At 44.2% G+C, this 23841-nt stretch overlaps 1 protein-coding gene across 4 annotated transcripts in view; it reads right to left on the bottom strand.

Annotated features, from left to right (window-relative positions):
- The window catches only part of IGF1R (insulin like growth factor 1 receptor), a 1553571-nt gene that overhangs the window by 409043 nt on the left and 1120687 nt on the right, over nt 1–23841 (bottom strand). For all 4 annotated transcript variants that reach the window (XR_013608878.1, XM_078683133.1, XM_078683132.1 and 1 more), the window contains 2 exons: nt 17227–17386; nt 9520–9649 (listed from right to left, as the gene is read on the bottom strand). Coding sequence is in view for 3 of the 4 variants with exons in the window: in XM_078683133.1 (XP_078539259.1) it covers nt 9520–9649; nt 17227–17386 (290 nt within the window). In the remaining variant the exon portion in view is untranslated. The remainder of the gene's footprint in view (nt 1–9519; nt 9650–17226; nt 17387–23841) is intronic.

The raw sequence follows: 23841 nt of genomic DNA, 5'->3' as shown, positions 1-23841 counted from the left end.
TGGTGATGGCGAATGTCTCTAGTTGGAGGAGTTGCCGCTTAACTGCAGACAGGATGCTCCTGTTGCTTGCGGATGCTCCATGTGTGGCCTAAACAGTGCCTCTTACGATCTGCCGCCCCCAGGTATGCCCGGAAAGCCTGACCCTCCAATGCTCTTATTTGTAGCCGCCATGCAGGGACCGGAGGGGGTCCTGCCTTCATTATCTGGGGATTATGATCAGAATGAGTTCGACCCAGGTATTCCGTGTTTTGGATAGGGGGATCAGGGCTGCCGAAGCGAGTATGCGATCTAATCATACATGCAGGTCATGGACCGTGTGTAAAAGGAGTATATCAGCATGTCAGGGTAACGTTCGCACCAGACATCTGCCAAGGACCAATGCCCCATCCAGGTATGTAGGAACTGTGCATTGGAAGAGGCTGTAGTGTAGTTTAGGGAGTGGGGGGAGGGTGGGGGAGGAACGATAAAGTGAGACATTCAATATCAAACTAAAATCTCACCCCACGAGCCAAGGAATGTCTTTCCAGCAGGTCAGAAGTGCTGAAAGACCGCTAAGGAAGGCAATCTGTTGAGTGTTAGGTGCATAAATGTAGCCCAATAGAATTGGTTGCCCATTGAGTCACCCCCTAAGGAATACGTAACACCCTGTGGGATCTGTCACCACCGACTCTTTCTCCCATGGGACCCCTGCCTTCACCCAGATTAAAATCCCTCTCACTAGAGATGAACAGTTAGTGCTGTACACGTGCCCCTGCTAGTGGCGGCAAAGCTGGGTGGCCTCTGAGCTTGTCAGGTGTGTTTCCTGTAGTAGAGCGATGCTAGGTGCTCTACGTTGTAAGTAGGCATATATAGAGTACCACCTAGAGGGTGTATGTATATCCCCTGACATTCCAGGGTATGTCATTTAGGCTAGTCATAAGGGAGGTGTGGATCTACCAATCTCAGCTTACACAGCTGGCTGACAATACAGGCTTATGTGGGACGGCAACAGGTCTCTGAATAAGGCATGACCTCTTTGGGAAAATGAACATTGAAACCAAGACGACATGCAACTTCATAAGAGCGGACCCCAAACCGGGGATAAACCCAAACTATTGTGCCCGAGTGAGGTAATTACCTCGCTGTCATAGAATGACTTCGGGTGGGAGTGGGGGATAGGAATTAGCCAGTGTGGCCCATCCCCGTACAATTAACAATAAAGAAGTACACTACATAGAAACATCGCCTCTGTATGTCACTACAGTATTGTGAAACAAGAGGTGCCAAGAGCGGGCATGAGGAATGATTAAATGATATTGCTTCTTTACAGGTATTCTGGTTATGAAAGGGTCACCTCACGTAGAATAATTTCATCTGACGTGTAATGTCCGGAGGGTGAGGTGAGCTAGCGTCCGTCCACCAATCCGGAGCAGTGTCAGCGTCTCCCCGAGACTGCGATGGGGCAACCGCAAGGCCAGCTGGTGGCGATGGTTTTGTTGGATGAAGGGCAGCTGCACTTGTAATGTCTCCTGGCGTTCCGACCTAACCTGCTCAGGGTACGGGCGGTTATAGGAGATGTCTTCTGCCACATATCTCTGAATTCGTCAGGGGGCCTGGGCATACTCGCGAGCTCATTTTCCTCCAGCCAATCCCAGGCCTCCACTGGAGTGTCAAAGTATCTGGTGTTGCCATTCCAGACGAGCTGGAAAGAGTAGGGAATACCGGAAGTCAAGAGCTCTTAGCCGATATTTGACCTCTGAAAGGTGGCGCGTCTCTTCTGCACCTGGGCAGTGTAGTCGGGAAAGCAGGCAATGGTAACATTCTGCACTCTAGGGCCAGGGTGTTTCCCCACTTCCCTTAATATCACAACACGGTCTTGGAAGTTCAGCAGGCGAAACAGAAAAGGGCGCGGGTTGGCTCCCAGTGGAGGATTACGGGCGGGGACCATATATGCGTGTTAAACAACGTGTGGAGAGACAAATCCTGGGAAGTATCTCTTTCATGCAGGACTCTATGTAGCCCTTAGGATCCAGGCCTTCCGCCCCCTCCAGCAGACCTATTACCAGGATATTGTTGCGTCATGACCGCCCCTTGGCATCGGCGACCTTCTCTTCTAGGGTGCAGACCAGTTCCATTAGATCCTGTAGGGTCACTGTATGATTACGGGATCTAGGTAGGAGGTCCGCAAGGGCAACTTCATTGTCATGTACGCAATCTGCCAACTTGAGATGATCTCCTCACAAGAGCGTGCAGTCAGTTGTGATGTCGTCTATTCTGCTCTCTAGGGAAGCACGGGTCTGCTCCAGTGCCGCGTCTATTTTTTCAAATGCTGCCAGGACTGTATCCAACTTAGCAGAGAGGTCAGGGTGAAAAGGGTCTGAAGGATTCCCAGGGCCCCAGGCCCCCCCGCCCGCGGCAAGCGATGCATTGTCCTGCTGGGTGGTCGAAAGAAGACGTCCCATGACTAATTGTTGCACACTCGGCACGTGGATCAGGTTATATGGAAATTTAGCCTGAGACTGGCGAGATTGTCTCTATGCTCCTCTCAGGTGCACACAGGATTTGCAGAAGGCGCCCCCTCTCTTTGGGATGATTGCGGACCAGTTATGGTTGAGATTGCTGACACTCTGGTGCCCAGTGAGGACCCACTCGTTCCCCGGTTCCCACAGATGAAGCCAATATTATTCGCGAGGGGAGGAGGGGGTGGAAAAGCCAGGGAGCTGCACCCCATCTGCACACCCACTTAACCAGTGCTCTACCTGCACAGTCCCCGTGGTGCAGATGCAATTAGATGAGCATCAGGGGTCCCTATACTTTTCTGGCGGGCCATGTATCTGGGTAGGAGATTCCTTGAGTTGTAGCGTCGCGGCACCAAAAGCCCCTGGGGAGGACTATCTACATACCAGGACCCAGTCCTCCAGCCTCTGCTGAAATTGAGTGATAGGGGCACAGGCCCTGAGGCCGACGACCACTGCAGCACTGTCCTGAACTACCATAAAGGCCGCTGTTACCGTGAGGGGTGACAGGACGCACCTCGCCGACCCCAATGATAAGTCCAGACAGCCACAACTTGAATGACAGCACCCGCTCAACAGACCCCGCTAGACTCCGGCCCAACCAGCCTCTGAGTCCTTTATTACTCCTAGTATCCCCTGCGTAGTTCCAGGACATGGATTACTGGGAGGGTCTGGGCAGGCTGAGTGTCCCCTAATTCAGACCCATTGCAGCCCAACAACACACCAGGGGAGGCCTGGGCCCGATCAGCTCCCCCTCCTCCACCAACAGCAGCCAAGCTCCAACTCGCAAAGAGCACCAGCACCGCCGAGCCCCAAGCCAGGGAGCCGCGGGTCACTTGTTGCAGCTGAACTTACACCACTAAGAGGCGGGATAGTGTGCGCCAAGCCGGGCCTAGTGGTGAGACTGGATTCCCCCCTCTCGTGCCCGTGAATCAGGTCCGACCGGATTCTGGGTCTCCTAATGACCCTGGTGTCTCTGCTGCAGCCTCTGGGAAACAGACACCTGGGGGAGTCTAGGCCCGACCAGCCCCTGGCTCATTAGGTTGCGCCTCCAATACCGGAGCCTATTCGAGTAGCAGCCACCCGGTGTAAGACAGCTTAGACCTGAAGCGGCCCCTGCGCTGTCTGCACACGCTGACAGCCTGCTTCAGGTCGCTGAGTTTCCTCATAGCGCTATATCGCCACAGCGGTCACCACACGAGAAGGGCCTGGGTCCGACCGACACCCGGACCCCTCCTTGCCTCCGCAGGTAGCCAAGCACTAGTCCCAGGGTTCACCTGTATTGGCGACTTCCCAGCCAAAGAGCAACAGGCCTCACTGAGCTGTCCCACTCCTTTCAGCAAGGTCCTTCACTCAGGGCTCAGGGCAGCAGACAGCTGCTCCACCGACTCTGCTGATGCCAGGTTTCACTCACGCCTCACCCTTGTCTGAAATGGCCCCTAGCGGCTCTGGGAAGTATCAGATTATGTGCACCCAGAGGGCATGGGGGCTCAACTCCTCATAGCGTCAGCCGCCATTTTCAGAAAGGTAGATAGCGTCAACAAACCGTTCCTGGTAAAGCATCTGATGCAGTAAACGGCCCCTCACTGGCCGCAACGAGAGCTCCTCTTCACTGTGTTATCCCGAGGGGCAGCTTGCATTAGGTTCATGCTGCAATGATCAGGATAACCGGGGGATGGGACCCAGAGCGCCACTAGAGCACGTCCCCCATCTTAGGTGTTTGGCTACGCCTCCCTCTTCCTCTGCCCCTTGTGCATCCAATTCTTGCTCCGATCCTTCACCTAAGATGTCCGGCGTGTATTCGACATTTTGACCCTGCATCTCGAGACGTCGAGCCCGACGATCATGGAGCTTTTATTCGATTGCAATGATATGCATGCGTCGCAGTCTTCTTCGTTGTGCTCCGGAGTTGCACACTTTCTGCACTTTCTGCAAATTGGTGTGCATATACTTGGCATGACATCGAGGGCAGAATTTAAATGGAGCCCGTTCCATCGACTGCTAAGTGGACCAACGCGGTTAGGCTGGACTGCCTTCCCAAAATAGAAGTTTCCTTGACAGATACAGTACGCAGAGAAGTGGGATACGCGCTCGAAACAATACTGGCACATGTAGAGTGGATTGTGCATCGAGGGGAACCCGAAGAAACGGTTTTGAAGCGGAGCAGCAATACACGCCCGAAGGCGAAAAAAACCAAACAATGGAGTCGATGCCAATGCGCAATATCACCGAAAGGAGGAGTAACCTACCTCGTGACTGGAAAGACTTCTTCCAAGAAAAACAACTTGCAAACATCTAGACCCAACACTAGGTGGCAGGAGTATGCAAAGCATGTGATCTACAGCTCAACAAAAAATTCCTTTTCCTCATAAAGCACACATTCTCAATGTAGTCCCTGGCACTGAAGGGAAATGCTTTGTGTGTTAATGTGCTCCTTGTGAGAGAACAGAATGCCGTCACTCACAGCGAAGTTAGTCAATGTATGCTAACTGTATCCAATTGTCCTGGGACAGCTTGGACAATGGTTAAGATCGTGGTCCTCTCTACTTGTTTTGTGTTGTCCATTTGGATCTGTTTTTTCCATTTGTTTGGATATGAAAAGCCTTCAGTGCTAGGAAAACAGTATTGAGTTCGGACATATTTATGTGCTTTACCACCTCTGTTGGGCTCCACAGGCCCCTGATGCCGAGGATTGTCATGTGTGCCCGATCCAATTTGAGTTGCATCTGTGGTGGTACTCTCTGTCAGAATTGGCCACTTGGACTTTTTGGGCCCTAAAAATCCTAAGCACCTCATTGAAATGCTTCTTCTGCAGGAGTGCTGCCATTAGCGCTTTGAGCCTGTAATGAAGTAATACTCTTTATAAGTTGATAAAAGTAGAATTTATTCATATGAAAGGATCCCATCCATCAGGTAACTCTTTCCAGTGCAGCCACTCAGCCTCAACTGCATACTTTCTAATCATAACATTCTATGCAGGCTGCTGGCACTGATGTATCTAACATTCCAGTCTAAAAGGTATAGCACCAAGATGCCACACATCTCCCTTCTTACAACAATACAATAAATACAAAGAAAAACTATTTAACAAAGTCTTTAAGATGAGCCGGTTCACGAGTGACCCTAGACGACTTGCGAAGACACAGAGATGGTCCACCATGATGAGATGACTCCAAAGATGAATCAGAATTTATCCCAAGATCTTTCCTGATAACTACAACTCTGTTAAGATTCCAAATTCGATGATCAGCCGTCTTAATTGCATTATTGAAAACTTTGATGACTTGAATAGGTTTCATGAACATAGCAGACACCATCTTATTTTTATTACTTGGATTCTTTATGAGAACCCAATCTCCCACCTTTACAATTTTTTTTATAACATTCTTCCTCATATCAAAAAGTCTTTTCCTATTCTGTATTTTTAGAGCTTCACGTAATCTCCAGTCCATATGATCATTGGCAGAATCCAACTTAGGCTGTAAATCATTAACCCAAGCTGGAGCTACCAATGTGTTGGCTCTTCTAGATCTAAAAAGCTCAAAAGGAGACTTATTAGTTATGGCATGTGGAGATAACCTATACACCTTAACTTTCTTAAAAAATCACATCTCCAGTCAGTTCCCGAAGATTTAGCCATCCTAACAGTCTCCTTAAGCACACGGTTGAACCTCTCAACTATGCCGTTGGTCTCTGGGTGGTATAAGGACGACTTCTTGTGCATAATGCCATGTTTAGAAAGAAACCTTTTCATTTCCTTTGAAACAAATTGATAACTATTGTCTGTAAGTATAGTATTAGGAATACCTTCCCTGTGAAATAGTTTTTCAAGAAAACTAATAACATGTCGTTTCAATTCCATGCGTAATAGCTATCTCAGGCCATCTTGAGTAAAAATCAACCAAGACTAAAACATACCACTCAGATCCTGCAGAAGATATAGGTCCTAAGGCGAATCAGGATGATTCCTAATGATCATGGGTTGTGTCTTGGCTTTGGCTACTCTATCACTTAATGCACATTCTACATAATCTCTAATTGTTCTTTCCACTTCCAAATCCATTCCCGGCCACCAATAGGAAGATCTTAGAGTCTCTTTAGTCTTAGACATGCCCAAGTGACCAATGTGAGCTAAAGAAATGAGTTCACTTCTTATGGACTGTGGTGGAACTAACCTCGTACCCCTCATTAACAAACCATCATGCTCAGCTAACTGATCTTTGACATGTCAGAACTTCTCTAACATTTCATCCCCCTTTACTCTACACCTCCAACCTGCATTGATTCGTTTCAAAACCTCAATAAGAACAGAATCATCCTCTAAAGCCTTGTTCCATTTTTCTCTGTCAATAATACATTCTTGTATGGAACACACCAACTCATCATCCTCATCCAAATCATCATTCACGTTAGACTCTTCAGACGGAACAAGACGAGACAACGCATCAGCAACCTTGTTTTCTACCCCAGGAAGATACTTAACCTCAAAATTATAATCCTGCAATCCAACAACCCACTTAGTGATCCTACTAGATATGGCATCTATACCTTTCTTCATCAGAATTTCACATAGCGGTTTATGGTCCGTTCTTATCTCAAAAGAAGTTCCCCACAACAAATGTTTTAATTTTTTAGCAGGCCAATATACCGCTAATGCCTCCCTCTCTACAACCGAGTATCTGAATTCTGCACCTTTCAAACTCCTTGACAAAAATAAAATCACAACTTCTACACCTTCACATCTTTGGACCAAAACTGCACCCAGACCTCTCAAACTAGCATCAGTAATCAAAATTTACTTTTGAGCAGGATCAAAACTATTGAGTTTAGGAGCACAGCTCAATTTCTCTTTCAACAGCAAGAACTCCTCTTCACACTTTTCACTCCAAACAAAATCACATCCTTTCTTGAGTAAACATCTCATATTGACACAAAGAGAAGCAAAACCCCTTATGAACTTACTATAGTACTCAGCCATTCCCAAAAAACTCATCAATTCTTCCTTGCTCGTTGGTGAAGACATTTTAGAGATGGTGGATACTAAACTTTCTTTCGGCAGAATTCCCCCTTTAGAGTCAATATGACCAAGGTATTCAATGGAATCTTTCCTAAATTTACATTTCTCAATTTTTACAGTAAGACCAGCATCACATAAGGCTTCTAAAACCTTCATGAGTCTCAAATCATGTTCCTCATTATCAGAACCAAAGATCAGGATATCATCCTGATATATCCTCACTCCTTTAATGTTTGTAAGAACAGTTTCCAAAGCACGCTGAAAAACTGAGGCAGCTGAAAATAACCCAAAGGGTAGTCTTACAAAACGGAAAGTACCAAAGGGGGTTATGAACGCTGTCAAATCTTTTGACTTTTCATCAAGACTAATCTGATGGTAGGCAGATCGCAAATCCACAGTGCTAAACACTTTAGCCCCCTTTAAAAGAATTAACATATCCGAGATCGTCGGCAAAGGATAATGATCACTAACCACATTTTTATTTAATTCTATCAAATCTACACAGAAACGTAAAGAACCGTCCGATTTCTTCGTGGTGGAACTAACCTCGTACCCCTCATTAACAAACCATCATGCTCAGCTAACTGATCTTTGACATGCCAGAACTTCTCTAACATTTCATCCCCCTTTACTCTACACCTCCAACCTGCATTGATTTGTTTCAAAACCTCAATAAGAACAGAATCATCTTCTAAAGCCTTGTTCCATTTCTCTCTATCAATAATACATTCTTGTATGGAACACACCAACTCATAATCTTATTATATGGGTGTTGAGATCCTTTCTTCTACTTCATCCCATCCTCGTCGCCAAATGTAATGAAGTAATACTCTTTATAAGTTGATAAAAGTAGAATTTATTCATATGAAAGGATCCCATCCATCAGGTAACTCTTTCCAGTGCAGCCACTCAGCCTCAACTGCATACTTTCTAATCATAACATTCTATGCAGGCTACTGGCACTGATGTATCTAACATTCCAGTCTAAAAGGTATAGCACCAAGATGCCACAGAGCCATCATTTCTTGGGTTGACCTCGAGAGCTTGCTGATCAGCGTCGACCATGTTTTTCTTTTCAGTGTTGGTAGCTACTTGTTCCTTGACCCCTTCTTGATTGCCTAGTTCTGTTTGCCTCCCATCATCAGTGTCCTTGGGTTTGGACCTGTGGGGCATTTTGTGCCTCTGCGTCCTTTAATCGCCAAGTGTTTCGACGTTGAGGTACTTTTAACGTATTTTAAGCCAGAGCCCTTTTGATGAGTTACCACCATTTGACGCTTCCTAGAGTCGGCTTCTCGGCGCCTTCCTCAAGGCCTCAAGAGTGTCAACAATGATGACCCCCCCTCTTACACATCCGATCCCTCTTCTTGAGCCAGTTCAGATTCTTCTGTGTTCTTCTGTGTTTTCCTCCTCGTTGCTAGCGAGGCCTAAGTCTTTTTCTTCTCAGATTCCATCATGGCATAATGTGCTCAAATCGGTTTCTTGCTCACCGTTAGTCTTTGACTGTAGCTCTTCACAGATCACAACCCAGTCAGCACTTTGTTCCTTTGGAAAGCAGGGGTTGCAGATCCCATGTTGTTCTTTTTCAGGGAATGTGTGGTAGCACTTATGGCAGAACTTTAAGGGTGTGTTCTCCATGCCCACCCGCGGCCCTAAGTCTGCACATTCTCCAACCACGTGGTCTTCCTCTTGGTCGTGCTTTTTTACTGAAAACAGGTTAGGTTGTCCCTAATCCCAACTACTTGGTATCCCCTGATGATCTGAAGTTGCTCAGTTCACTTTTTTTCTTTGCCGATTTTCCCTCAAAATTTTCACTAGTGAATCTTCCAAACATAGAAACATCTGTGTCACATGTCTAATGTCACAAGGGGATGGATGGACATACCACCAAATAGAAAAAACTCGACTCGACTACTAGGGGGAATAATGCACAGCATGTGAATCCCAAAAAGAAAACTGACAACAGTTACACTATATATGTATAAATAAACTAATAGAAAGATCAGTTACCAGACATCTGAGTGCGTTGTGAACACGCCGTCTTTCAGAGATTCTGGGGACATCCAGCGGACAGGCAGCAAACCTTTACCTCCCTTTCGGTAGTAATCAGTTTCGTAGATATCTCGTGTCATCCCAAAATCTGTGTGACAAGATGAAACACAGCATAGGAACATCAGTCATGTCAGTGTGCATGCATAAATAAAATGCTAAATATTACAATGCTCAAATTTACAGTGCAATTGTTCCACATTTACAATGGGTCATCATTAATTGAGGGCAAGGTTTCTGAGCAGACTTCATTCTCTTAACACAGACGGACGAAGTTCCCAAGTAGATTCCAACAGAAGCATTTATTCACCAGCAAAATCAGTACTTGACAAGCACTTGTGAAACCTAAAATGCCACCTAAATATTTAAGAAATGTATTTAAAAGTCCAAACTTAACATTTAAAAAATGCTCTGTGATCCAATAGCTGGACTAAGTCTCTATATTATATCAGGCAGAGATGTGTCTGGGTGTTATTTCCCTGAGGTAGGAATGCCCTTGACTGAATCAACTTCGTAACTATCTTAATGTAGGCTTCCAGTTGGTGAGATTTTGGGGGACTGAGAGGGAGGCCTAAACACCATTCACACAATACTGAACAATGTACATCCTGATAAAGTGAGTTAGGATTATTCAGAACAGCTTCTCAGATCACAAATCTAATGCATCTGTGATATTAACTAATGACTCAAAGCAACTGTAATAGACCCAATAAGACTTATGTTGATTCAAAGGAAGCAAGGGATATGACCATTTGTCAGCCTTTTGTTGCTATCTATAAAACTGGTCTCGTGAGTCAGTAAAATGTTTGGTTGGCATGGTGGTGCAAGAAGAGGCTTGAATTCGGCTTAGGGCTTCATTTAGCTAAATCTCACTGTTGAATAGTAATAGCAACAACACTGTGAGTTGAATGTAATGGTCCAGTAATAAAGTTAGAAAAAAGCTGTGCATTTACAGCGTATTAGTATGAGTCAGAACTCTAACTTAAAGCATGTGCCCTAAAAATAACAAAACGTTTCATCATGGTGATCAGTATGGCTCCAAAGCGTGTAATTCCCCAAATATCTTGATGTGATTGTGGATAAGGAAGTATGGCTAATCTTAATGAACTTGAAATTGGACTACCTATCATTAAGAGTAGCAGGTGAATTTTGGATTGAAAAAAATCTGATAAAAGGATATGCATATTATGTGAAGAAACATTTACATTATTAATTAAAGAACAGTGGCCCCTTGTGGTGATCACTCCGTGGCAGGTAAGTATAGAGACACTACATTTATTGACTGTACATCTTCACAACTTCTAGAGAGAATGCTGGAACCAATTTTTACATTCAGTCACCTGCTGTAACCTAGGAGACAGCATCACAATAACTGAGAACAATGTTGACTTATTATCTACTACAACCCTAATTAGAGAATTACATAAACATGTGTTTGTGTAACATGATATATTAACAAATCCTAACTCCAGATATTCAGAATAAAAGTATTTCTTAAAAAGCTGGGGAGGAAGGCTATGGGTGAATCCAGAGTGAAAATGATGGTATTCACGAAGAAGCGTGTCTTGAGAAAAATCTTGCGCATCAGTTCTTCCTCCTTGTTAGGCTAAAGGGCCATATTGAGGACAATTACGGTAATCGAACGGAAAAGGAAATAAACCCGCAAGTAATCTCTGCATCTTGGTGGGCTGGAAACACTTCAGCCAAAAAAGAATGGTGTATCTGGTGGCTGTCCTCACGAGGAGAATCTGCCAGGTATACCGGTGTTTTATTGAACTGATATGCAATATCTTTCTCGAGACCAGATTTTTCCTGACTACCATCATTCTTTTCACTCAGGGCCCACCCAACCCCACTTCTGGAACCAATAACCTTTCTCCACAGCTCTCTTCAGCTCTCCCCAGTCTACACTGAGTCACTTCACCCATCAATAGCACTTTAATTACTTTTTGGATTAATTTTGCTTTTGGGCTCTTTCTTCTTATTAGAGCTCTGATGATGCTCTTCTATCCTTAAGGGATCGAACCACCGTTGACTTCCTTTAGGATTATATTAATGTATATGTGAGCCGTACATATACAAATTAACCATGATATACTCATAAGATGCTTTATTCATATTTTTGCACAACATTTCATGAGCATCAAAGATGCTTGTTCTTCATAGCATCTTTTTAATTTTAATCCTTAAGAAATAATTTGGTTTGCAATTCATATAATTAGTTCATAAACCTCGTAAACCTCGTTATACTTGTAAATTTTTGATTCAATTGTCTAATTAGGGACCACTGATTAAAAGGTTATACCCGAGTTCCCTAGTGATTACAGGGTGACTCCTGTCTTTCTATGTATCATTAATTTACAAAGTAGTGCGTGAAGTGAGAAAGATTCTATTCCGGTCAGTGTTTCTTTAATGCAAAGTTTCAAATACCTATGTGGTTATCAGCCACAGGTTTGGCAGACAGGCGATTTATGCATGCATTATAAATTGTATAAATATTTGTATAACGTTTTAATTTAAAAGGTTAGATATGAACTCGGACTTAATTATGCTGAATTTAATCTGAAAACTTGAAACAAATATTGCTGAACGTGCTAGAATTTGACAGCACAGAGACACAATGTTACTGCCTAATTTAGGTTACTGGAATCTGCAGCAAAAATCATGGGATGTGTGGAGTAAACAAGAATTCTAGCAGCAATACTTGTAAGGAGGAATTCCATCGTTAAGACTGGGAGTAGGAAGTGGAAAAGCAAAATGGGACTTTATCACTGAGGGAGGTTCTCATACTGACCCGTAGGCCTAGATCGTCGGCCTCCTGAACTGAAGCAATAGCCGGACTTTAGGCATATGCAGGAGGACCAATGTAGAGACTATTCGTGCCTTAACTTAAAGCCCTCGTCTCCTGAAGGACACTGAAGACCAAAGGAAAACAACCTGTCTGGATATTCATGTCAGCACAGCCTTCCGAATGCCCATTTTCAAATTTATCACTTAAGACCACTATAACCTACTCTATTTTATTTGCTCTTGGCCACAATGCAAGAAATGTAATTATTTTTTTTAGAGTTTTTGTTAGGTGCTACTAACCACCTGATTTATGGTCTCAGAGAGCTCAAGGAGTTGGTGCAAATGGGTGGGCGGGAGGCACCAACTACAGTAATGTGCATCAAACAGGCCTTCTGGTAGGAAGTCTAACAATAGTGCCACTGAAGAGTTCACACTGAAGTCATAGCCTTAGGCATGTAGAAGTCCACAGCCTGCATATAAAGAAAGCAGATCTTAAGCATCTGCCTGGCAGGACTAAGAAACATCGAAGATCTGCTGCCTTTTGGACAGGATTGTCTGACTGCTAGGGTAAAAAGGTGTGCATTCATGCCACGGGCATTGGAGTAATTAGTTGAAATGTATTATGCAGTGACTCGATGTGAGACTAGCATAGATATAAAAAATAACTTCTAGCGATCTAAGGAATATTCGCTCTTTAAAACTTTAAACTCCACCTGATTGACTTCTCTAATTACTAACGAGACACTGCAAATCCTGCGACCAAAACTATGGTTGGCTCAGGTCCCCATTAAGTTATTGCAACTTTGTAAAGAGCAAAGACAAGACAAATTAAAGACGCTGATACTCTGCAAATTAATTACCAGATATTTCACTGAACAGAGCATTAGATGACTACAATAGCAACAAGCAGACATTTTAGAGTTCTACAGAAGGGTGTTTTGTAAGTCTGTCTCTATCAAATACCATGGAGATTTTAGACACCATTCTTATCAAGTTACTACTTGCTCCAACATACATCAACATACCGCAATACAGAATAGAGCTCCATCAAAGATGCTTCTGTTGCCATTATTAACTGCCAGGATTCAGAGATGGCATTGGAGGATCCCATCTCTGGCTCCATCAAAATGACAACACTCACACTTTGACAGACAGATAACTAGTTCCAACTATTACCTCATGAATTCATGCTGGAAAGCTTAATTTCTTTAATTTTCTTTTGACAATGGGTGGCCTGGTCTGACCAACTGGTAAAAAGCTTGCACTGAATTGTGCCCTGACTAACCACAACACATTTACAGGTAAGACTGTAATTAGACAATTTCTAAAATGGCACATCCAGAGAGAGCCCCATATCATTCTGAAAGCATAAAACATCCAATCATGGAGACTTGAGCAGTTACCTCCCATCTGGGCGTGAGGCAGATATACTACCCATATGTACCCATGAAGTATTTATTTATTTATTTTATTTTATTTTAGAGGTTTTATATAGCGCTGGCTGGACCCGGGGGTATCAGAGCGCTTTACATTTTAGAGACAAGAAAGGTCAATAAGACAGGGGACATATATAGCATCAATGTACATAAACAACAAAAAGTCTCCGCCTGACAGATTTCAAAAAGATAAAATATGGGAAACAAGCACAACAAAAAGTGTAAGATGTAATAAATCAAAAATATCAAAAGGCATAGGGTCAGGATAGGGAGGTTAGTGGTCCGTAAGGTTGGTAAGGAAGAGAAGCGGGAGGAGCAGAAAAGGGGGGGGGTTGAAGGGGATGCGGGCTGAGGGTGGACAGGGGAAGGGGGGAGCAAGGAGGAGTGAATGTGGTAAACAGGGAGGGGGAACTGATGAGGAGAAAGGGTGAGTGAGGCTAAAAACAAGGGAGGGCGAATGCATCAAGGGTCAGACAGATGTAGCCAGTGGAAGAGAACAGATATGGATTAGGGTCCCCAGTATTTATTGAGGAGATGTAGTTTGAGTTCTTTTTTGAAACTAGGGTAGGAAGGGTTGCAGCGAAGGTCAGTTGGAAGGGCATTCCAAATGCATGGAGCGTTGCCAGAAAAGGATCGAGACTGGGTGGTTTTCTTTTTTAGAAGGGGGGGATAAGAAGGAGGGTGTTAGTGCTTCTCAAGGAACGGGAGCAACCGGCTTTAGTGAGTTTGCTAGCGAGGTAGGTAGGTGTATTCTGATGGAGAATTTTGTGTGTAATGCAGGCTGTTTTGTAAATGGACCTACCTTCAATGGGGAGCCATTTAAGGGTTTTAAGGGCAGGGGATACGTGGTCAAATCGCTTGCAGTCTGAGGTAAGCCTAGCTGCAAGGTTAAGCACAGATTTAAGAGGTGCAAGGTGGATCTTGGGAATTCCGGTGAGAATGGCATTGCTATAGTCGATGCGAGAAAGAACAAGGGATTGGACTGCTAGTTTGAAATCATCAGTCGGGATGAAGGGCTTAATTTTCTTAAGGTAGCGGAGAGTGAAGAGGGCTCCTGTGGCAGAATTATTGATGTGTACCTTGAGGGTTAGGAGGTTGTCAAGGGAGATCCCTAGTGATTTGACTGAGGAGGACAAAGATAAGGAGCAGTTGAGGGCGTTAAGGTCAGAGATCCACTTCTGAATGGGGAGCTAGTTATTTTTAGGGGAAAAAAGAATGATTTCAGTTTTTTTAGAGGTGGTTACTGTGGAACAACATAAACATAACGGTGTGATAGGACCCAGGGGAATGTTTAAAGACCAAACTCTAGGACCCACCCCCAGGGATATATAACAACAAAAGAGTTCCAGAGGGTCTAAAACAATGTGTGAGTCTATGGTGAGCAAGGAACAGACAGAGAATAAATGACCCCAACCGACTACTGAGACGGTTCACAGTGACAACCTAGTGGATAATCAAGAATACAATGGATGCTTGAAAATACCCATCAGTCACCACTCGAGACCGCCCTTCATCATTTGGGATTTTTTGAAACCATCCTTATTAGTAGGTAGTGTCACAAAACGTGAGGAGACTCGATGGTAAAAAGTACTCCCCCGCTGAGTAGTCTAGGTATGGTTTATCACTTACTAAGACTGGTAAGTGGTTAAGGCGTGGTGTGACTGAGGGTGTGCAGTGCAAACCAAAATTAAAGTGAAAAAATTAGAAGAAAAAGTGTCTAAAATGGGATAACGGAGCATGCAACAGACTTTATTGAGGTAATGCTCGCTTTGCCAGATTAAAAGTTATTATGTAAAGACAGTTTGAAAAATGCGCTGTCAAGAGGTGGAATCAGGCCAACATGTTTCAGCAATTCACGGACATGATTGTCCTTGCTTTCATCAGGACCTCATAATAAACAAGTGCTACTGCAACCAAAATAAATGAGTGAGTATAAAAAGACAAATATTACAGTTCACCTGCAGTTTCCAGGTAAAAAGAGTTTTGTCCTACCTCACAGCTAGTGTCGTTCACTGATGAAAGCAAGGACAATCATGTCCGTGAATTGCTGAAACATGTTGGCCTGATTCCACCTCTTGACAGCGCATTTTTCAAACTGTCTTTACATAATAACTTTTAATCTGGCAAAGCGAGCATTACCTCAATAAAGTCTGTTGCATGCTCCCTTATCCCATTTTAGACACTTTTTCTTCTAATTTTTTCACTTTAATTTTGGTTTGCACTGCACACCCTCAGTCACACCACGCCTTAACCACTTACCAGTCTTAGTAAGTGATAAACCATACCTAGACTACTCAGCGGGGGAGTACTTTTTACCATCGAGTCTCCTCACGTTTTGTGACACTACCTACTAATAAGGATGGTTTCAAAAAATCCCAAATGATGAAGGGCGGTCTCGAGTGGTGACTGATGGGTATTTTCGAGCATCCATTGTATTCTTGATTATCCACTAGGTTGTCACTGTGAACCGTCTCAGTAGTCGGTTGGGGTCATTTATTCTCGGTCTGTTCCTTGCTCACCATAGACTCACACATTGTTTTAGACCCTCTGGAACTCTTTTGTGGTTACTGTGGAACCAGGATTGGATCTTGATGAGTGTTGTTGAGTTGAAGGATGTCAGCATGAGTTTTGATCTTATAATAGAGTTGGGTGTCGTCAGCATAGAGATGGTAGTTGATCCCGGCTTGTTTAAGAATGAGTGTGAGGGGTTCCATGAAAAGGTTAAAGAGAGTGGGAGAGAGGATGGATCCTTGCGGAACTCCTAAGGAGATGTAGGTAGGGTTAGATAGGCAATTTTGGATTTTGATTTGTTGATAACGGTGTTGTAGGTATGAGACAAACCATTTGTGTGTCGTACCATTCAGGCCGAATCGATCTCTAAGAACATTTAGTAGAGCAGAGTGGTTAACAGTATCAAACGCTGACGAGAGATCAAGGAGGATCAGCAGGCTAGATTCACCATTGTCAAGAGAGTGGTGGATGTCGTCAATAATGTTTAGTATGGCGGTTTCAGTGCTGCATCCTTTCCTAAAGCCAGATTGGAAAGGGTCTAGTTAGTTAAAGTGTTCAATGTGTCTATCTAGTTGGAGAAGGACACATTTTTCCAGGGCTTTAGAAAGAAGGGGAAGGTTGGAGATGGGACGAAGGTTATTGAGGTCATTTGGATCTGCCAAAGGGTTTTTGATAATGGGGGTGATTTGGCCTAGTTGCAATGAAGTGGGAACACAGCCGGTGGCAAGGGAGCTGTTGATAATAGAGGTCCAGGAAGGGGTGATGATGTGTTTGAGGTTTTGGACAAGTTTGGAGGGGAGAGGGTCTTTGGTGTGGGAGGAAGGTATTAAATTTAGCAGGACACCAAGGGACAATAATTTACCATCTGCAATTTGCATTTTGTTAGATTACCCCAAAAGGTAAATAAAGGCAAAAATAATCTAAAACCAACCTCCAATTTTCACAGTAAAATCTTCTGTCACCATGCAGTTTCTTGCAGCAAGGTCCCTATGAACAAACTTGTTGGCATTTAGGTATGACATGCCGTCAGCAATCTCCCCAGCCATCTGAATCATCTTCTTGAGAGTAGGCGGGCTCTGGCCAGGACGACTCTATATTGAGACAGCCGGAAAAGAGGGTGGAATGTGAGAAATAGGTCTGTGCTTTCATTCTCTTATTCTGTTTGAGGACATGAATAGAGGTCTGCCACCCAGTTGTACAAGAACATATCATTACGAATACCAGAGCATCTGTTTAGTGGTAATATCATACCGTTTTTTGCAGCCACATTTGATGTGGCTATGCAAGCAATCCCCAATGAACTTTCAAGACTTCTATTTGGGGACAGTGAAAAAATGTTAAAATCAAAACTAGCCATTTCAGTGACTCATGAGACACTGTCAGCCAAATTTAGCATTTTGCACAAAGGTTTTCTCTGTATGCTGTTTGTACCACAAATGCAACCATGCTTAAATAGGAGTCTGAAGCCCTGGTGTTTAAAAGTGATTTGTTTCCAGCCCTATTTACAACCCAAAACATAGTTCCTTGAACTTGGGTTCTCACTTTGTTTCCAGACGCATAAATATAACAAAAATTATGCTAAAAGTAAATAAATCTCAAGGGAAACATTTCTAAAGTGTTTTATGTCAGCACCAAAAAAGGGACTTTTCTGGCTCTTTTTCCAACACAACAGTAAGTTAAAAACACCATACTACAACCAAAGATGTTGTATTTAAGAAGCTTCCATAACTTACTGTGTAAGCAAATAAGAAATATATGTACTTATGTGTTACGTAGTATGTCATTAGTTTCACTGCTTGGTGCCACCGCAAGCGCTCGCTACTATGTGAGGGAGAAAGAATCAGTTGAGAAACGTTACTAAGGAGACTGACAAGGTGCATTTGAAAGAACTATGTGTCGTGTTTCTACTAAAATATGTTTCCTCATTAAATTAGGCAGATTCTTCTAAAAATTGCTTCACAAACCACTATGAATGTGATACCATATGCTTCCTACTGATTGTTCCACCAGTTATTTGGAGGGCGGCGGGATGCCGTAAGGAAAGGACTGGTTGAAATTTTCTTTTGAATTTTATTTGCATGTGGTTAAAAGGATGCACCACATGTAGCAAACAAACACTTGCATTTTGCTTACTATATTGCAACGAAAATAAATCACTTTTCAATATACAAGTGGGCATACTGTCTAGTCTATTGAACCATGGGAATAATAATTGTGAAAAGATACTGTCAGTGGAAAACAAGATTTTCTCCTTCTCAGAAGCCAAAACTTCAAAATTATTTCAGAAGCAATAAATGAACAATGCATTCACATTTTACTTAAACCACTTGCGTGTAAGAGATATACGATTCCAGTCACACACTGGTTTGGCGGAAACAAATCTCCTTTTCAGCATGTAACAAAACAGTAAGGTCCAACTTACACCACATGAGTTTCCATACTAATCTCTCCTCCAACATATGCTAATGAATCCCAAAAGTAAAATATGCATTTTAAAATCTAGTGAGGATGCACAGAAGTTAAACCATCCTGCTCTCAAACAGAGTTTTCTCTGAGCGCAAGAGTACAGAAAAAAGATTTTCTGTCAATATTACGCTATTTAGTAACAAGCAGGGGAACTTTGAGGCACTGCCAAATCAGCACCTACGAATGTACACTTTTGCTTTAGAGTATTGCATCCAAAAGCAAATATAAGGGGGTAAAATACTGGTGTCTTTCATGATAGCCTGACCTGCTCAGCCTGTCTCAAGAGCAGGTGGCGCACGCAGCACCATGAAGCACATTTGGGGGAAAAGTATCAACAGGGCTGGAGGTCCACATGATAAACTGATCGACTGACACAGCCGATTCTGTAGACTTGCTCAAGCACTGCTGTATAGGAACTGCAAGGTGAAGATCAAAAAGTGGCTTCAGGGAAATCACGTAGGCTTGAGCAGGTGGACTTGTACCTATCAATTGACAATCAACAGGAGTGACTGCTAATAGCCTTTTTCACACATGGTGTTTTATAGCACACAAGGACGGTATTGAGGAATACAGATTACAGTGGAGGCTGCTACGGAACAGGGTTGGTGGGGCGGGGGGGGGGGGTTTGAATTTTTATTTAAAAAATCACTCACCTTGAATGTCTGCCGGCCCTCCTCCTCTTCCTGACTCCCAGCAGCACAGAAGCACACAGGCTCCCAGACCACCCTAAGACAATCACAACACTGCTGTCACCAGTATGACAGCAGCATCATGACTGGTCTGAGCGGCCTGTAACGGGAACAGTTCTCCGCCTGGCTGTGCAAAACAGCGAGGTGGAGAACTGCTAAGTGTGCATTTCTGTTTGGCCGGCCCAAGACGGGCAGCCAAACTGTCAAGCGCACTTGTGGTGCACTGTTGCAAAGTCATCCTGTGCCCTGGACACTCCCCAACATTTTGCTGACTGGTACTGGTGGTAACTGACAGAGACACCTAGAATACAGTGAAAACACCTACTTACACTAGGGTACACTATGGGTTAGAGGACCCCTGTGATTGGCATGAACTCCTCTATAAGGCCCTAGTACATAATAGGGCAAGGGGATTGAAACTACCTCTAAGTCCCTAGTATAGAATAGGGCAGAGCAGTTTAGAGGCCAGCAGCCTTTTCTACACTTGCATGTGTGCACTGCTGGAGCCTGAAGTCAAGGAGCCCTGTGTTGCAGGACTGCTTTTAAAATGCACATTGTGCCCAAACTTAGCTTTGGTGTTTGGGGTACTTAAAAATGGATAAACTACAATGTTTGGGCATGGTAGGTACCCCTAGGGACTCCCATGGGTGTGGGGTCATGTACCTATAAGGAGAAACCTTATAAAAAGGTTTTATATGCCCTGGGGTTAGTGAAAGTTCACATTTTACTTCCCAAATTGTAGTAAAGTGCTTTCTAAAATCGACTTTTGTGCTAGGAGCACTGTGAAATGAGGATCTGCAACATTTTGACCCTAAGGTCTTTCCTAGGTGTTCCAGGGGAGGGGGGTCCTGTAGGTACCTGTTTTATATGTCCCAGTATTGGAGAAATTTCTCAGTTCATGGCCTATCCCTCATAGGCTAACAATGGAAAAGGTTATTATTTAATAACGGGAGAAAGAAAAGCCATACAACTAGAATTAAAGGACTCAGTTGAATGGTAATGACCCATCTAACAATATGGTAATGTTGAATGTATTCTAAAATGTACAGACAAGAAGTTATAAGGCTTTGCAAGCAAAACTAAAGCTCTCTAGTGCTCTGCCTTGATTTGTCAGAGATAAGTGGATTATCCTGGCTTCTTTGAAGAGGTGATAAGAAACCAGTTTTTATGTACAACTCTCCTCTTTGAACCCAAGCATATACAACTGTCCTATTTGAACCCAAGTATATGCTAGGATTAAGGAAGGAATGAGCAGATGCAAGGGGGAGAGACTGTGGAGATTAGCCATCCTGGGGGTGTGTTAAGCCAGCTCTTCTCTCCCTGCTGAAAATTCTGACATATTGAATTTTGGAGGAATGGTGTTTTCTGGGATATCATTGGGCTTCACTTTGGAGGAAGTGGTCATGCTCTGGGGTGTTGCCCTGTACCTCATTAGACATGAGTGCCCTCCTGCTTGACCCGAGAGAACACTGAATAAGTATCTGAGAGGGGCAGTGCCTATCAAATCTGCTTTTTGAAACCTAAAGCCTCTTCCACCATCTGAAACTACTGCCCTGTGGATCAAATCTGCTTCAAAAGGATTAAAGAGTGGACTTCCCGAAAGCTACAGCTTAACAGAGTTCACCTGGACCATCACCACAAAATCATCAGAATGAAGTCCTACAAATAGATTTGTAAGGGATTTGTCCACGTGGTTTGTTTGAACTGAAGTCCCAAACTTTCAAGGACCCTCTTGAAGATTCCAGTCACTTGGATTGTGTTTTGGACCAGCAAGATTAACTTCAGGAAGGAGTTCCTAGCATAATTAAGCCTGCTGGAGGAGTCTGCATGTGTCTGGTAACAGATCCGCCATAAAAGTTGCTAAGTGTGAATTTGTCCCTGTCAGAGGTAACCAAATATCCAAAAATGCCACTGTTGGTTTCTTAAATATTTACTGAATTGGTGTTTTTAAAGGCTTTACATACCTGTCTTAGAAGTTAAGCCTCCCTGCTCGCAGCCAAACTACCAAGAGTTGAGCATTGGAATAATTTTCTAAGACCTGTTGTGACCCCTCTAGCGCATTAGTAGCATTATTGTCAGTGGTAAATGTATATCTACCACTACTAATAATCCACTTTCCAACATGCACCAACCACTTCTACTCCCTGTGACCTCAAGCCCCACCCAACCCTCACCCGGCGCCATAGCCCGTGCTAAAAATAAAATGATAACAACATTGTGTTATCTTTTAATTTTTCCGTTTTTACACTGCTCAGAGAACAGTGGGACGAAGCTTCTGATAGCAGCTGCTGATAGATTGTCAAAGAAGATTGTAGCTATGCAACTTAGTGGGACAGCACCTTTGGGTCACTAAGAGAGGAAGACAACCAGGCTTAACAGAAAAGACAATGGGCAGTGGCGACTTTGCAAGCTTCTTTTCTTTAGCTCTAGAGAGGCTTTATAAATAAATGTGACTAAACAGAGAAAAATCTTACTGAGAGAGATATTTAGCTTTCTTTATAGGCCTATTTTTGAAGACTGAAAATGTATGTTTTAAATCTTTTATTAGGTTTTATCAACAAAAAATACGTTCCACCATATCGGGCTGGGACACAGCCCTCCTGCGATATACTGCAGTCATTAGCGAAGTGCTGTAGAAGATAACAAGCGTATAAAAACAGAACAAAACCCATACTATATGGGAAACCAAACCAACCCTCCCCTCCTCCCCCACCCCCCACCCCGTTCCTTGTTCACCAAACAAAAAGGAAATAGGATTTTTTGGAGACCCAAGTGGACATAGGCCGGGAAGCGCGGTATCTGCGTGTCTAGATGCGTGTCTATTTCGATCTGAGTCCAGTATCCCTGAATGTGTGCGCCATCCCAAAGCAGGTGTACCAACGTGCCCACCTCCCCGCCAAAAGTTGACATCTTGAGAGGGGTCTATGGAGTGAAGTCTTTCGGGGGTATAATACCAATAAGAAACAAGTTTGGTGAGAGTTTCTGTCAAACCCATGTGGTATGCCGAATGACGGGCCCTGTAATATACCCCTTCCCATTCCTTGTGAGTGAGTGTTCTGCCCAAGTCCCTCTCCCACCTTGCGCGGCTGGCGCTGTACGTGTTTGTATTCCGGGCGAGGAGCATTTAATAGAGGTCTGAAGGTAGTTTCTTGTCAGATGTGCGGGTGACCTACCACTTTTCATATACAGTTAGGAGCCTATTGAAACATGGCTGCATCTGGGAATGGAGGACCCAGTGTCGAATCTGACCGTAACGGAATCTCTCAGACTCGGGGAGTCCATAGTCTATTTTGAGCTGGTGGAACGGTATGGTTCCGTTCACGTCAAATAGATGGCCCCCCGAGTGGCAGCCCGAGGACCTCCATCTAGCGGCGATCGACTTGTCCATCCCCGGTTGGAAATCAGGGTTCTCAAACAGCAGAGTAAGAGGCGAGGGGAAGGTAGTGAGAATATGTTTTAGGTTAGTGTCCATGTGTCTAGTATGGCCCGGGTGATGTGGGACACAAAGAGAGGGCAGCCTGTGATTTTTGCTTAAGAAGGGGATACCCTGCAGCGGTTTGGCGGCTATTGCCTGATCTTGAAAGAGCCAATATTTCCCGAACTCTAGGCGGCTCCACTCAACTAAATGGCGTAGCTGGGCCGCCTGAAAGTAAAGAAGGAGGCCGGGAACGCCAAGGCTCCCTGCCTCAGGGGGAAGCATCGTCAAGGCGTGCTTCATCCGAGTTTTGCGGCCATTCCAGATAAAACGTGCACGTTTGGATTGGTTCTGTTTAATCCAGCCAACGGGGGGTCAGAGAAGTAAGGTGTGAAATATGTATACAATTTGACTCAATATGGTCATCTTGATCACCGCTATTTGACCAAGCCAGGAGAGCGGGTAGTGCTTCCATTGGCACAGCTCTTTACGAATCTTCTGCCTCAATTGGTGTTATTGATGTGCACTATTTCTGCCAGGGAGGGGGTCAGTTGAATCCCTAGGTACGGGATCGCCTCAGTTGCCCACTGTATGGGGTGATGATCTTGAAGGCATGCACGGGTTTGGGTTGTGAGGGTGAGGTCAAGCGCAACCGATTTGTCCACGTTCACCTTGAACCCTGACGCCAATGCAAAGGTTTCCAGCTCTGCTAGGCATACCGATAGTGTGCAGAGAGGGTCTGATATAGAGATCAGGACATCGTCATCGTACAAGCTGACTGTGTGAGTATAGCCCCCGAACTGGATTCCCGAGATATCAGGGTGCATGGGGAGGCGGTGGGCCAGTGGCTCCATGTATAAGGCACAAAGGAGCGGCGACAGGGGGCATCCTTGAAGTGTACCCCTCTAAATTGGGAAATGAGAGGACGTGTGGCCGTTTACTCGTACTGTCGGCGATTGGAATTTGTAACAGTTGA

The sequence above is a fragment of the Lissotriton helveticus genome, chromosome 3_1 (genome assembly GCF_964261635.1).
Source record: "Lissotriton helveticus chromosome 3_1, aLisHel1.1, whole genome shotgun sequence".
Classification (NCBI taxonomy): domain Eukaryota; kingdom Metazoa; phylum Chordata; class Amphibia; order Caudata; family Salamandridae; genus Lissotriton; species Lissotriton helveticus.
The sequence above is the reverse complement of the archived record's forward strand: the minus strand, read 5'-3'. Positions and strand labels throughout refer to the sequence as shown.